The sequence below is a fragment of the Microtus pennsylvanicus genome, chromosome 2 (assembly GCF_037038515.1).
Source record: "Microtus pennsylvanicus isolate mMicPen1 chromosome 2, mMicPen1.hap1, whole genome shotgun sequence".
In the NCBI taxonomy this organism is placed as follows: Eukaryota; Metazoa; Chordata; class Mammalia; order Rodentia; family Cricetidae; genus Microtus; species Microtus pennsylvanicus.
The window spans coordinates 71,007,097-71,023,144 of record NC_134580.1 but is presented as its reverse complement, the minus strand read 5'-3'; the positions used below and the strand labels follow the sequence as shown (position 1 = coordinate 71,023,144).

The 16,048-nt window shown below is 47.0% G+C and overlaps 1 protein-coding gene across 1 annotated transcript in view; it reads left to right on the top strand.

Annotated features, from left to right (window-relative positions):
* The window catches only part of Ext2 (exostosin glycosyltransferase 2), a 142,732-nt gene extending 129,069 nt beyond the window's left edge, over nucleotides 1-13,663 (top strand). Inside the window, exons 11-14 of the mRNA XM_075961491.1 lie at nucleotides 4,280-4,423; nucleotides 6,524-6,652; nucleotides 7,870-7,952; nucleotides 12,981-13,663. Coding sequence (XP_075817606.1) covers nucleotides 4,280-4,423; nucleotides 6,524-6,652; nucleotides 7,870-7,952; nucleotides 12,981-13,119 — 495 coding nt within the window. The 3' untranslated portion in view covers nucleotides 13,120-13,663. The remainder of the gene's footprint in view (nucleotides 1-4,279; nucleotides 4,424-6,523; nucleotides 6,653-7,869; nucleotides 7,953-12,980) is intronic.
* The last annotated feature ends 2,385 nt before the right edge of the window (nucleotides 13,664-16,048 follow it).

The window sequence follows — 16,048 nt, the reverse complement described above, 5'->3', positions numbered from 1 at the left end:
TGGGGGCGGGGGTTGGGTACCAGTGGCATTTGTCTGATATGAGATGCTAAGCGGGCCTGTTGAAGGTGTTGATGCTTAAGCAGAGGCTCCATTGGTGATAAGGAGCCAGCCTTTTGAGGCTAGAAAAATGTTCCAGAAGACACAGCAGAAGCAAAGGGCTTAGGGTTTAGTCAGGATCACAGCGCACAAAGGAGAACATGGTGAAAGCTGATGTGGCGGTGGGTCCTTGTGTATGATTCTTGGTGAAATCGGAAGCCATTGTTGTTTGTTTTACAGATGGAATGTTTCTCTAAAATTTCCAGGAGATGTTAGAGGTTGAACTATGTCCCCTCATAAACGATGCGTTTAAGTTCTGACCCTCACTCAGTACTTCATGTTGTGACTTTATTTAACAGTGGGCTTTTTGGAGTTAACTAAGTTAAAATGAGACCACCAGGGCGGGGCTTGAATGGTGAAGACTGGAGTCCGTGCATAACTAGAACTTGGACAGACTTGAGTGAGGAAACTTGATCCTGTAAGGATGGAGGGCTAGTTGATGCATCTGTTGGCAAAAGAGGAGGAGGAGAAGGAGGAGGAAGAAAAGAGGAAGAGGAAGAGGAGGAAACAGAAGAAATGATAGCCAAGCACCACAAGCCGGGGGCCCGTTAGGGTCTTTGCCAACAGCTGTCAGTGGGACATGGCCCTGACAACCTTGACTCAAGGCTTCTGGTCTCCTGGAATTCAGAAGCTTCTAATCTAAGCCCCCAGTGTGTGGTTCTCTTATGAGAGCCCCAAGTAGCTCCAAAGGAGGGGTATTGGTGCTAACCACCCGGCTGTGCCCTGGAGAATGGCATCCATATGTTCTCCTCAAGCTCAGTGTCGTAAAGTGATGGGAAGCTGCTTGTCACTCTGGAACATGACCACATCGCTTCTATAGATAAATGTGTAGCAAAAATAACATGTAATGCTAGGAAAGAGCCCAGAGGCCAGGAATACCTGTAGTTCTTCTAGACTAGTACTGTTAGAGATGCTGGCTGGTTCCGGTTTGAGAGGAGAGGAAGAGGTGGCTGACCTGGAATCTGGTTGGAGCTCCAGGGAGTGCAGAAGTAAAGTTAGAGGTGGCTGGAAGTAGAGCCAGCAGGACGTTGTAATAGATCTGGAAAGGAGGACAAAGGCTGCCTGGGCAACTGGGCTTGAGCTAGTGGGGCAACTGACTGAGAGAGAGAAGCTTGAAGGGTCTTTCTGGGATGTGAGATTGAGTTCTGTTTGAGCCATTCTTAACTTTTCCTGTAAACACCATCCTAGATACGGTACCAGTGGCAAACTGAAGAAACACTTTTACTCAAGTTCTAGCTGGGCGAACTAATGCTTTTATTGGACTTATCAACAGGAGCATGAATGAACCCAAAAAAACTGAATTGTGGAGCAGTCCCACCCCAGCATGGATGACTGCTTCCCAAAAGCAGTGTAGAAAGTGAAGTTCCCTTCAGCTAATCCTCCATTTTCCATACACAGCACCTCCTGAGACCATAGCATCTTGGAAAGGATTGTGCACAGCTGGGAGGAACAGCCAGAAGAAAGGGAATGGCTGCAGTCTCAGGGAAAATAGATTGACCTTCCGGTCGCTCTCTGTGTGAAGGAACTTAAGCTTCCACAAGCCTTATCTGGTGAGGTCTGGTGCAGGTAACCAGTGCTGTCAGATGACAAGGTGCAGAGTACACACTGTTCAGCATGGTAGTAGAGAGAACCTTTATTTACCCAGGCAGGGTAGCCGGAAAGACGCTGGATATCTCAGTGGCCTGCAGGGCTGAGCAGATATGAAGTGATGAAATTAGAGCTGGGATTTAAAGTAATGAGATGAATGAGATTCCCTAAAGAGAGAGACTGAGGTGAGGCCTTTGGGGGTGCCATCCTTTAGACGCTGCTGAAGGTTGGCCCAGCTGAGAAGAAAATAAGCTTCACAAGTAGGCAGCAAATTATCCCTGATTTATTGAGCTCCTTGTGTGGGGGTGGGAATTGAGGGAGTAGTGTATGCTTGGATTAAAAAAAAACTTTTTATTGTGTTTAATGTATTTTTGTGGGAATGGATCTGCCATGATGTGTCATGATGTCCATATGGAGGTCAGAGGCCAGCTTGCACAAGTCACCTCTCTCCTACCATGTGAGTCCCTCAGGATGGAACCCAGGTCATCATGCGTGGCAGAAGACACCTTTGCCCACTAACCTATCTCACTGGGTCCCATGCATACATGCAGGTGCACGTGTCCAAGGTCCATGTGTACATGCAGGTGCATGTGTCCAAGGTCCATGTGTACATACATGCAGGTGCACGTGTCCAAGGTCCATGTGTACATACATGCAGGTGCACTTGTCCAGGGTCCATGTATGCATGCAGGTGCACGTGTCCAAGGCCCATGTGTGCATACATGCAGGTGCACATGACCAAGGTCCATGTGTACATACATGCAGGTGCACGTGTCCAAGGCCCATGTGTGCATACAGGTGCACCTGTCCAAGGCCCATGTGTACATACAGGTGCACGTGTCCAAGGTCCATGTGTACATACATGCAGGTGCACGTGTCCAAGGTCCATGTGTACATACATGCAGGTGCACTTGTCCAAGGTCCATGTGTGCATGCAGGTGCACGTGTCCAAGGCCCATGTGTACATACATGCAGGTGCACATGACCAAGGTCCATGTGTACATACAGGTGCACGTGTCCAAGGTCCATGTGTGCTGCAGGTGCATGTGTCCAAGGTCCATGTGTACATGCAGGTGCACGTGTCCAAGGCCCATGTGTGCATGCAGGTGCACTTGTCCAAGGCCCATGTGTACATACATGCAAGTGCACGTGTCCAAGGTCCATGTGTACATGCAGGTGCACATGTCCAAGGTCCATGTGTGCATGCAGGTGCACGTGTCCAAGGCCCATGTGTGCATGCAGGTGCACATGTCCAAGGCCCATGTGTACATACATGCAGGTGCATGTGTCCAAGGTCCATGTGTACATACATGCAGGTGCACGTTTCCAAGGCCCATGTGTACATGCAGGTGCACGTGTCCAAGGCCCATGTGTACATACATGCAAGTGCACATGTCCGAAGTCCATGTGTGCATGCAGGTGCACGTGTCCAAGGCCCGTGTGTACATACATGCAGGTGCACTTGTCCAAGGTCCATGTGTACATACATGCAGGTGCACTTGTCCAAGGTCCATGTGTGCATGCAGGTGCACGTGTCCAAGGCCCATGTGTACATACATGCAGGTGCACCTGTCCAAGGTCCATGTGTGCATGCAGGTGCACGTGTCCAAGGCCCATGTGTACATACATGCAGGTGCACTTGTCCAAGGCCCATGTGTACATACATGCAGGTGCACTTGTCCAAGGTCCATGTGTGCATGCAGGTGCACGTGTCCAAGGTCCATGTGTGCATGCAGGTGCACGTGTCCAAGGCCCATGTGTACATACATGCAGGTGCACTTGTCCAAGGTCCATGTGTGCATGCAGGTGCACGTGTCCAAGGCCTTTGTATACATACAGGTGTGTGTGTCCAAGGTCTTTTCTTGATCGATTTCCACTTGAATTTTTTGAGGTAAAATTTCTCACTCACCCTGAAACTCACTGATTTAGCTAGGCAAGCTGGCCATTGAGTCTCAGGGGTCTGCCTGTCCCTGCCCTCTGCTGTGATCACAGGGGGACACTGTGTCCCCACTTCTTTCCTGTGTAGGTTCTAGGGATCTGAACTCATGATCCTGATGTGTTCAAGGTAGGCAGATGAAAGCTAAGCCTCCGCCCCTCAGCCCCTTCCTTGTTTCTCATTGGTGTCTAGTGCACTGTTCTGTCAGTCTAAGCGCCATCTCTGAGGATTTCCCAGATCTAGAATCGGTTGTTCTCAGAATGTTCCAGAGCATAGGGCAGTGAAGTGCTGACTCTCAGCACACATACAGGGAACTGCCGCCCCACCAGACCCTGCTCAGAGCTCACAGTAAGTTCGTCTCATTTATCAAACAGCTAAGTTTAATTTTCTGAATGCTTGTTATGCAGAGGAGGGAAGGCAGTCTGTTCCGTGTCTAGCTGGCATAGACAATACTCAGCAAGCCCTTTTTCCACATGAAATGACACATGATGTTCTAGAAGAAGTCAAAGTCCACCTCTACCTCTGAACACTGGTGGGATGCTTGGTGGAGTCCTCAGCAGCCCACCCTGACCCCAGGTGTCTGTTGAGGCCAGCCTGGGAACCTCAGTACCCGGTGCTCATCTGAACTGGGGATGGCTTATTGGTGTGCTCTGTCCCTAGGTCTGGCGGGAATTTCCTGACCGGCTGGTAGGCTACCCTGGCCGCCTGCATCTCTGGGACCATGAGATGAACAAGTGGAAGTACGAGTCTGAGTGGACCAACGAAGTGTCCATGGTGCTCACGGGTGCGGCTTTCTACCACAAGGTAAGGGCACGTGTGGCACCTGTTTGACTCGCTTGTTTAATCTTCCAGGCTTTTGCTGGGTTTAGAAAAAGGTTTTATCTAAAAAGCTTGGAAGAGTCATGTTGTATGATACTCTTTCTAAATAAAAAGCACCAAAAATTCATATCAACATATGAGGAGAAGCTGCTTTTTCTTGTATCATTTAGAGACAGCTTGGTTGGGAGGTGCCAGAAAGGCCTTCTGTTCTCTGGACACACATACACATATGTAGTTGCACACATTCTCACCTGTGCACTTTTTGCTATTAGTGTTTTCTCAGGCCATTCATCTCTCTTTATAAACAGTTATTATGTAGCATAATTGGTAATAAGCCACTGTCTTAATATTTCTTAAGTTATGTGTTTCTCTACCATTGAGTATTTAATTTTTGTCATTTCAGATAATGTTAGTATCTAATGCTTAAGTAGCAATTTATATCCTTTTTGTAACTATTGTGCTTGTGACTATTAGCTTCCTAAAGGTATAATTACAACAGAAGGAGTGACTGCTGGTGTCTTAGATTCCTTCATTGCCAATGCCAACAGGACATGAAACTGACTGCCTTACCATTCTTTGCATAACAGTACATTTAGAAAATTAAACTTAGCTGTTTTGATGAATAAAATTAGTCTTACAGTGTGAGTTCACACCAGATTCTGGTAAGGATGCTGTTTCCTGTGTGTGTTCTGAGAGCTGACTTAAGATTTGCTTTTATACTGAGCATGGTGGCACATGCCTTTAATCCCAGAATTTGGGAGGCCAAGGCAGGTGAATCTCTGAGGTGAAGATCAGCCTGGTCTACAGAGTGAGTTCCAGAGCAGCCAGAGCTGCACAGAGAAACCCTGTCTAGAAAAGCCAAAACAAAAAACAAAAAAAAAAAAACAGATTTCCTTTTATTACTATTTTTATTATGTAGATGTGAGGAGGGAGGCCTGTATGCACATGAGAGCAAATACCTGCAGAGCCCAGAGGTATTGGATCCCCTGGAGCTGGGGTTATAGGCAGTTGTGGGCCACATAATGTGGATGCTGGAATTTGAACCCAGGTCCTCTCCAAAAGCAGTACCTCCTCTTAACTCCAACCCCTTACTTTTTAAATTAGGGCAAGGTTGGGTACTATGCTTTTGATTTTAGAGTATTGCCCTCAGCCCTGCAGTCTCCCTGACAGCGGAGGGTTTAATTAGAAGACTCAGTCGTCGCAGAGTTAATGTGTAGAGCGCTCTGCTGAGCCTGCTCTCTTGCTGGCTGTCAGCTCGTCCTTGCTGCTTCCACTTTTCTGAGATTCTAGGTCAAGATAGAGGTTTTGGTCTCAGTAAAACAAACAAAACAGACTACTGTTGATAGCTTCGGGAGTTTATCATGATTGTACATGCTTATCTACATGTTCAGACATTTGCTTTTAGAGGCAGGATCTTCCTAGGTCCCCAGGCTGGCTTTGAACTCACAATCTTCCTGCTTCAGGCTCCCAAGTGCTGGGACTAGGGGAACACACGTCCACATGTGGCCACTTAGCTTTGACCTGTTAGTTTCTAGTTTACTCATGGAGTTTATGGTAATTTCAGGTTTGCCTCGCCCTTGTTTGGCTTCTGTAAGCATATGCCTTCACTCTTAGCTCATGGCGTGGCCCACAGAAAGACTTGCTGGAGCAATCGATCTCATGACCACTTGGATGTTTGGCTCACACTTTTTATTAATAGGAAGACAATGGAAATATTTCTCTTACTTTCTATTTTGCATTTATTGAATGTTATACTTTAAAGGGACTCTTAGGAAGGTGAGCTTGCTGTGCCTGGTACCGTCCATCTGCCCCTGTCACTTATCCAGGAATCTGCATTAAAGTAAATCATAACCTAAGAAATGAAAAGCACATACCTACCATTTTAATTTTTTTAGTGATGTGTGTGTGTGTGACATAGTGTCCCACGGTGCACAGTACCAGCCCATTTTAAAGGCGCTACTTAACCTCCTTTTGCCTAGTCAAGTCTTGTGATTAATTTTGTCCTTGTACCACCAAGTTACCCTTGATATTCCAGCCAGGGAGAATTACTATTCTTTATTTCTTCTTTTTTGTCTCATGTGACAGTATTTTAATTACCTGTATACCTACAAAATGCCTGGGGACATCAAGAACTGGGTGGATGCTCACATGAACTGTGAAGATATTGCCATGAATTTCCTGGTGGCCAATGTTACGGGGAAAGCTGTCATTAAGGTGAGAGTCTGTGCCACCCCCTTGCTTGGCTGTCTGGAGCCCAGTATTATTCCCTGGCCCAGGGAAGCTGTTGGAACAGTAAATAGGTACTGCTTTCTGTACAGAGAGTAGAGTGCTTATGCAATTGTCCTAATCTTTGGCTTTAAAGATCTAACTACCATTATTTTAAAATACTTATGACATAAAATACTAAAAGGTAAAAAAAAAAACAAGGTCTTTGGACCTGAAAATACATATTTATTCTTGAAACACTGTGTTAAAATCAGAGCCCAAGTTATAGATCAGTAGTATAAGCCCACTTGTGGGCTATTAGAACTCCATGTGAAATTGAGTAGTGCCAGAGGCTTCTCAGCCTGAAAGCGTCACCATCATCGGAGTTTAGGCTGGCAGCTTGAATGGCGTCTCACTGAGTCCCCTGTCATGTGCCCCAGGACTCAAAGCAAAGGATTTCAAGAAAAATGGAAAGTGTAAATTGTGGGGGCTGCTTTCCAGGGACCACAGACCTTACATTTCTTCTTTAACGTGTGGTTAGCTGTGACTGCTTGATATGAGTGGAGTCTGGGAGTCTCGACATTGCCCTGGTTGGTGTTATTCTCCCTTCCCTCCCCATTTACTCATCTTCATAGCAGCCTCCCTGGCTTTGCTAGAAGGATCACCCAGAGTCTCAGGCTTGGCAGTGAGTGTTAAAGGAGTCAGGGAAGAAGAATTAGGGCGTGAGCTGTATAGTTATTTTCTTGACCAAGGGAACTCGGAAATGAACCGGCATCTTCAGGAGAGGTGCTGCTCTAGCTCTGGGCCTTAGAAGAGAAAGAGAGAGGCTGCCTGTTGGGACCAAGGTTAGACTGCAAGTTGTGGGAGGCTGTATTTCACTGCCCGCATGACTGCAAGAACAAATGGTGTTTGTACAAGGACCTTGGCAGTGAGAAAACAGTCATTAAACAGGAATTAAGGAGCTTGTCATCACGGCTTCTTTCCAGTTACAGAAGGCAAAAGCCCTCCAAGCTGCTTTTATTGGGCCCTTGGGAGTTCTGTCCTTGGCTAAGGCAGCACAGATTGAATGGAGGAATGCTGAGGTGTGTGCGCATGTGCATGTGTGCATACATGCACAGGGTGCACAGCTGTATATATATCCCTGCACAGAAGCCTGCAGAGTGGCATCATAGAGTGGCTTTATAGTCCTGGGCACTGACAGCCATGTGTTTCATGTTCCTTGGCAGGTAACCCCAAGAAAGAAGTTCAAGTGTCCTGAGTGCACGGCCATCGATGGGCTCTCACTCGACCAGACTCACATGGTGGAGAGGTGAGTACATCTTTGAACAGAGGTCCACCCTAGTCTCCATTCCCACTTCCTGCCTGGGCCTGTTTATGGGCCTGTGTTAGAGATACAAGGATAGCAGCTGGTAGCCAGTCACCTCCTTTTGCACTGTGGGAATTGAGTTAGTTCAAACCTAGGTCACCCAGTGAATTAATTTGGGATGCTCCTCACTCAATTTGTAATGGCTGGAAGGCTCTGAAAAAAAATATAGCTGGCCTTAAGCTGTAGAAGCCAGATCCTTTGTGTGGACTGAGTGACTGTCTGTAGTCACTTGAATGGAAGTGAGCTGACTCCAAGGAAACACTGGCTTATTTCTCAGGGTAATAGTTCCATGTTACAGTAATGCTTGATTTGAAACAATTAATCCCAACCCAGCAGAGACAAAATGTTTCCACTGTCCCTGCTATGCCACCTGCCGGGCTCTGGAGACTGGAACAACAGGGTGACTCTGAACCATTCTGTTAGTTCCTCAGCAGTCACGTGAGCGTGTCATGTCACCTGGGCTAGGAATCCTAAGAATTCTGTCATGGGTATCTTTCTTCATGACCACTTGGATCTGCACTAGACCCTCTTGGTCCGCAGCCTTCAGAGCTCCTGGATCGATCTGACTTCTTCTAGAAGCCCCTCCATACGCAGGCCCACGAGCTCTAACATCTGTTAGCTCAGTCGTCAAGGGACTCAAGTGTGCTCCAAGAATGTGGCTGCAGCCTTTGCTCAGCTTCCCAAACTGCATGTGCTTCTCTGACACACAGGAATGAGTTCATTCCTGAAGTCCATAACCACAAGAAAATCCTCCCGACCCTTTCATCTGGTCTTGGGTTCTTCTGTGATATTTTGTTTCTTTAACTCTAAATAATATCCTTAGCTCCCTCATACAGATATCTTACTCAAAAGCCATTGACTTTTACCAACAGTCGACGTGAAATCATATATGAATGGCCCCTGTAACACTGCAAATGCTGTTAAGTATGGCAGAGTTAATTATCTACCATAGCTCATTGGGAAAAGGCCCCGGTTGTAATTCTACCAGAGTAGATGAAATGGTTATTAAAACCTACCGTACTCCCAGTACTGGGGAGAATTCATAGCATTGAGGCAAGTAGTTGCGGGCAGAGTTAACGTGGAGGTTACAGTACAGCGGAGGGAAGAAAGCTGACCTGATGGCAACCTTCAAGTTCATGGTGGGGTTAAAGCTGTGCTAAAGGCGGGGCCAGAACCCTTGGGAAGGTGGTTAAGATGCCCTGAGCAGAGAGCTATGGAGGCTGCTTCAGGAACGCTGTGAAGCTCTTACAGTTCTTTCAGAGCCTAGTGCTTCCTCTTTCCCAGCGATGGCTGTGCACAGCAGGCGCGTATATATTTATACGTCTACAAAGCCTAATCTGGGGCTGTTTGTGGTGCATCCCCTTAGGAAAGTACAGTTTATAATAACAAGAGGCAAGAAAGAAACGTTCTTATTGGGTGGATTATTCAGAACAATTTTGTTAAAAGTGGTAACATGGAAAGGAGGCTTTGGAAATCACCAGGGGCTGGAGATATGGCTTAGTGGTTAAGAGAACTTGTTGCTTTTCCAGATGACCCAAGTTCAGTTCCCCACAACCAACTCCAGCTTCAGAGACTAAGTACCCTCTTCTAGCCTTGACAGGTATCTGCACTCACGTGGCATACACACATACATACAAACATATATGCATACAAATGTTTTTTTTTAAAAGATCACCAGGGGAGCTGGAGAGATGGCTCAGATGGAGCACTGGCTGCTCTTCCAGAGGACCTGGGTTCAGTTCCTAATACCTACATGGCAGCTTACAGATGTCTGTAACTCTGGTTTCAGGGGATCTGACACCTTCACACAGGCATGCATGCAGGCAAAATACCAATGCACATAAAATAAAAATAATTAAAATTTAAATAAATTAAAAAATTTTTAAAAACCTCCAGGACTTCATCTTCCGAGTAGGATGAGCAGGTCAGAGGAATGGGAACTGTGAGGCCAGGTCAGCAAGTTCAAAGTTATTTTGGCATAAAGAAATTTACTTTGAGCCAGGTTGAATCCCCAATTAAAGAGCTTAGGTTTTTCCTTCAGACTCTGAGAAGCCATAAAGGATTTGAAAAGGGACTAACCTGTTCAAGGAATTGATCTAAGCAGTCCTTATTATGGAAAGAATATTGAAGAGACGGGAGGAGGATGACCAGCCTGAATCTACACAGAAAGGCACAGTGAAAATACCCACAATTGTCCTAAGGAAGACACGCCAGAGTTGTTGCCACCTTGATAGGTGTGGGGAGGCTGTGGGGAAAGAAGTTACAGAAATAACTTGGGTTTTTGAGTCAAGAAAAATGGCAGGACCTTTCACAGTGCAAACAAAACAGGGGAGGGGTGAGCAGTTGTGAGTGCTTGTCCTTGAACAAGGCAGTGGATGTGGGCAGGAGATTTTAATCATGGATGACATCAGTAGGATGTATGGCCCTGAGAGCTTGCCCTCTGTGCAGGCCAGTGGGAATGAAGATGTATGGAAGGTAGCTCCCCAGACAGAGCAGTGGACTTAAGAAAATCCAGGGGAAGAACGGAGACATTCCTACATTTGGGAGACAGTAAGTGAAGCCTGAAGTCTCCTGGCGAGATAGAAGAAAGACAGGGTGTGCAGGGCTGGAGTGAGAAAGCTGCCAGGGACAAACAGACCGGCTTAGTGGAGACCCAAAAGTTGACATCATGAAGTAACTAAGCCAGGTCGTAAAGTGTGAGGTTTGGTGACCCAGGGCCGCTGGGAAATACAAGCCATCCACTTGGGAGATTCATAGAGGGGCAGGAGACACATTTGAAAATACACTGGCTATGAACAAAGCTTCATGGGTAAAGGTTGGAGCCCTGACTTGAGGAAGGAAGAGAGCCCAGGAGACGGTTCACTGTAGAGCCCCGCACTTGTCTGCTTACCCCTTGTTCCGTCTTCTGGTGGAAGATGAAACTGCTCCACCATCCTTGGACCTTTTATTGGGGCCTGGGGTTCAGTCTGCTTATTTAGTCGTAGATTTGGAGTCTGGGATCAGAACTGTCATCTGAGAAGGAAAGTAGCTTTTACTCCTTCAAGTCTGTTTCCAGGGGCTGCTAGTTCTTAAAGCACCAGAAGTTTCGTTCTCTTTGACGAGTGTCATTGCCAAGGATGCCATGACAGACAATATTGACTTAAAGCAGCATTTTATGTCCAGTTAGGAATCCAACCTAAGAAATTGGCTTATCTTACCTGAACTTCAGTTTTTCCATTACATTTCAATTTATAGTGTCCATTCATAAGCTCATGAACAGTTATGGCTGTCTTTGTACCAAGCACTGTATAGCCTGCTGGATACAGAACTAAATATAGGCCTGAAAACCTGTGATGCAGGTTGGACCCAGCCGTGTTCATTTACATCCCAGCCAATGAAGGAATCCCAGTTCCAGCACTGCGAATCATCATTCTCGGGCAACTTAACCTCTCTGAATCTACATGAGGCTAATATAAACTCAGGCCTTGTGCAAGAGAGATGAGGATGGAGGGGAGTGCGTTAGAAATCAGTGAGATGTGTAGGTAAATTACCTGGCACAGAACAGGGGCTCTGGTGTTGTGGCCACACAGGTTAATAAGTAGATTTGTGTCTTGTCACTCAGACTTTAGTCTCAGGAGCTGGAAACCCTGGGTTTGGCTCTGGCTCAGGCACATTTTTTTCAAATTTATTTATTTATTTAGTTGGCTTTTACACATCAGCCTCTTAGTGTCTCAGCCTTCCCACCAGAAACTGGGCTAGCGCAAGCACTCACTCCTTGTAGAGCGTCTACTGAGTGTCACCTCTTTGTGGTGTGGGTCGATCTGTTGACGTTGGTGACCAAAAGTCCGTGGTGCAGTGTGCAAGCTCTTCAGAGATGCAACGAGGGCAGAAGACCTGGCGATGGCGGCCTTCACTAACAGACACCTTCCTGAGCCTGGAGCTCTTGTCTGTCTACACATTTTGGAAGACCTGGTGATGGTGGCCTTCATTAACAGACACCTTCCTGAGCCCGGAGCTCTTCTCTGTCTACACATTTTGGAAGCAGCTTATGGGGTATCTGGAGATGGAGAGGTGACTGTGAGCACTTGGAGCTGGCTACTGCCCTGTGGCCACTCTCTCATCAAGCTTCCTCCGTAGCTCTCTGGCAGCTGCCCAGAAGGCACTGACCCTCTGAAATCCATCCTTCTGGGCCCCAGCTTCAAAGGGCTTTTCCCAGGCTGCTTTTCCCCTCTGGCCTGGTGCTGACGCCCTCATCACCCAGCTGTCACACTCACTTGGCCTGACTGACCTGAGCCATTCCTATAAAGGGCCTGACCCTTTCTTCTGAAGGAAAGTTCAGCTGCGAGAAGCACGGAGGAGGCTCTGCTTCACAATGTTCAGCTCTTGTCACCAAGTTGCTCTTGCTCCCAGTTCTAGTGTGGGAGTAGCAAAAATCACACCAGTTATGCAGAAAGCCCTCTGTGGGCTCTGGCTGTATCAGCAGAGCAGTGCTTATGGCTGGATATTTACAGAACATCTGTGAGTGCTGGGGAGTTAAATGCTCATTTCTTGAAATTTGGAGTCACCAATCCCTCTACTCCTCTGCCTTGCATGGATAGGACCCTTACATCCACCTCTTCAGTTTAAGCAAGCAGAGCCTTTTTTCTTTCCTTTATCCTCCTTCCCTATAACTGGCAGAGATGGGGTTAAGGATCGCTGGAGCTAATCCACCTGGGTTTGAGGCCTGCTAGTGCTGGAAAAATGACTGGAATTTGAGGGGGAGGGGCAGGTGTCCTGACCTGCAAGCCTGCCGACAACATCCCCTATTCACTTTCTCCCTCCTTACAGAGCCAGGGATCTCCCATCATCTTGCTTTCCATCACAGCCCTTTGCAGAGCCCAGCAATGGGCTAGGTACCCTTTCAGTGCCTTTCAGTTCTCTTGTGGACAGTGGCTATGTTGGGCTTTGCTGTCTTTCAGCAGCTAACCACTTCCATTCTGCTTGCACCCTCAGGTCTGAATGCATCAATAAGTTTGCTTCTGTCTTTGGGACCATGCCCCTCAAGGTGGTGGAGCACCGTGCTGACCCAGTGCTCTACAAAGACGACTTCCCAGAGAAACTGAAGAGCTTCCCCAACATTGGCAGCTTATGAAGCTTGCCACAATGAGCCAGGACTGTGGAGGAACCCAGCTAGGCCCTGCAGCACTCACTGTGGGGTAGAGAAGGACAGCCTGGGTCAAACTTCCCCAAACACACTGGAGCCTCTTGAACTGTGCAGCTTGCTTTGTCCTCCCATCTCCGATGGACTCTCTGGAAATGCCAAAGGAAGGAAGTCTCAGGGACTAGCTGCAGTTTTGAGCCCAGAGTATCGGTTTTGGCTTGCAGACCCAGTTTACCAGCTCACTGGCCCTTCAGTTGCCTTAGAGGAGAGGGCTGTGATGACTGTCCACAGTTTTAGATCCAGGAGTCACAGCAGAGGAATGCAGTTATTTCACGACAGCAGAATCTGGAGGAATAGCCAAGCCTAAAACGTGCTGCAGATCCCAATACCGCTGAGGGTGAGAACTAGGCTTGGACCTGGGTTACAGTCCTGGGTACATAGCAGAAGAGCACAGGCTGCCAAGAAATGTCCTGACAGTCCCCAAACAACTCCTTGTTGTGGCTTTTTGATATTAAAATTATTTTTTATTCCTTTTTCTTCTGTCTAGAATGCTGGTCCTTGGTTACCCAAGGACCAGTCCTTGTTCTGTGCATATAACCCAACCTTCTGTACTGACAGCTATCTGGGAAGATGCAGCCAGGAAGGACACCAGCTCCATGTGCATCAAGTATGTGTTTATGGGAACATCCTAAGAGCAGATAAGTCCATCAGTCCTTAGCCCTAGGTCTGGATATTTCAAGGTATACTCAGGGAAATAAGTGTCCTCTGACTGCCACCCTGGAGTCATTCTAGCTGCTACCATGTTGTAGGAGCTAAGGGCATTGTGACCTCCCACCCCGAGGGGATGCCCAGGATCCTCGTTCTTTTGCTGTGGCTATAACATTGGCCAAGGGGTTCTGGCTAACGTTAAATACTGCCATAGCAACCATATCCCAGCAGTTGCTGGTATATTTAAATCATTACATTTCAGCATTTCCTAATACTGCACATGTGTGAATTATACCTCTTTAAGCCTAGTTGATGAACAAATCTACTCTGGCAAATGTTAAATATTATAGATTTGAAACAGATTTATCTGGGTCTAATATTAAGATTAGCCACAGTTTGGGCTTTAGCCATAACATATGTCCCCAGAACACAAAATACATAACAATTTGCTTAGAATATGGATATAATTACAGAAACCTTGTCGTATGCCAGTCATCATCGCTCGTGCCACCCATTGTTCTGTTGAGCAGTGTGGTGAACACTGACCTATCCAGTGGTCCTGCGTCATTTTGAAGCTAGCACGATGGCTCAGCAGGTAAACGTGTTTTCTACACAAGCCTGATGACCTGAGCTCAAGCTGCAGAACAGGAAATGGAAGGAGGGAACCCACCCCTGTAAGTTTTCTCTGACTTTCATAGCATACTGTAGCATGTATGCACTCATAATCACACAGACATGTATCCGTGCATGTGCACCCACGCGCACGCTCACACACAGAGTAAATGAGTTTGTTAGAAAGTTCACTCATGTACATTCCCCCCAATGGAGAGGCCAGAGGAAGCTTTCTGACACAGCAGAAGTGGAGGTGGAGGTCTAGGAAGTTCATGTTAGCAGCGGGTAGAATCTGGGGCTGGTGGAATAGACTAGGGCACATGTTGCAGATACACACTCCAGCTGTGCATTGTTGCATGAACTTCAGGTGCTTACGGCGGTGAGCAGATGGATAACATGGGAAGTTTTATGGTATCACATGCACAACACTGGAGGGTTTCTTTTGCTACCCATATCCTTGAAGTTGCAATATTATGTGTCTCTATTTTTAAGGGGTCACCATCCTGTTTCCAGAATGGGGGGTACGGGAGGGGGAGACACATTGAAATCCTTGCAGAGAGCCGGGACTGTGCTTATGGGGGGCTTATGTGACATCCCTCTGCCTGGATACTGCAGGAAAGATCCAACTGTAAGAGTTGTCTCCTGACCACACATGCACCACAGGACATATTTGCCTGAACTATCACACAGATACACATCCATATTTTTTTTTTTTAACTAAAGAGGTTGAGTACTTGATAAAGTGCCCTTAGCACAAGCATGCAGACCTGAGTTCAATCCCCAAAACCCATGTAGAAAGGCCAGGTATGGCAGTCATGCTTGCACTCCCTTTGCAGTGGAGAATCCCTGAGTGCTGGCCAGCCATCCTAACTAAGTCACGGTCAAGGAAAAACTCAAGACCCTGCCTAGAAAGACAAGGATGGTAGAGACGGCACCAGAGGCTGGCCTAGGGATGCCATATGCACATGTCCATGCCCACATGTGACCTGTACACTCACCTGGGAACAAATACACCACAGAAATATTAGTTAACAAAAAAGAGAACTTTAGATTTGGAAGAGGAACTATAATCTTAGATGTTGGGAGCCCCCAAGATCATAGACTCTGTTGGATTGTTAGACAGTAACATTCCACACAAAGTACCCCATTATTTCCAGAAAAGCTGGGATTAGGTCTTACAGTATAATATAAAGTCAGTGTTATGTTCAGAACTGTGCCTTAAACTCAACACAAGCCTCAAAGGTACTGTCTGAAAGACAGGTGGTTCCCTCAGTAGAAACAGGACAGAAAATGGAGCAAGTGGTCTGGATCCAAAATGACAAGGGCCTGTACCCTACCCTTTGTGTCTTAAGCTAGCCAGCGAGCTTTGCCTAAGCTTGGGTCAGGACCATCTGCCCTTGGGACGCCACAGAGCCTGGTTTCAGAAGCAGAACAATAATGCTAATTAAAACGCCATGTTCTGGCCTACAGCAGACAACAGCTGGTTCCAGAGTAAGACGTCTTTTCGAAGGCACTCCAGCCCACTGGCCTATAGAGAAGGGGATCTGAACTGACCTTGGATCTGGCCCAGCTGTGTGCACTGAGCCACTGCTTCCCCAGG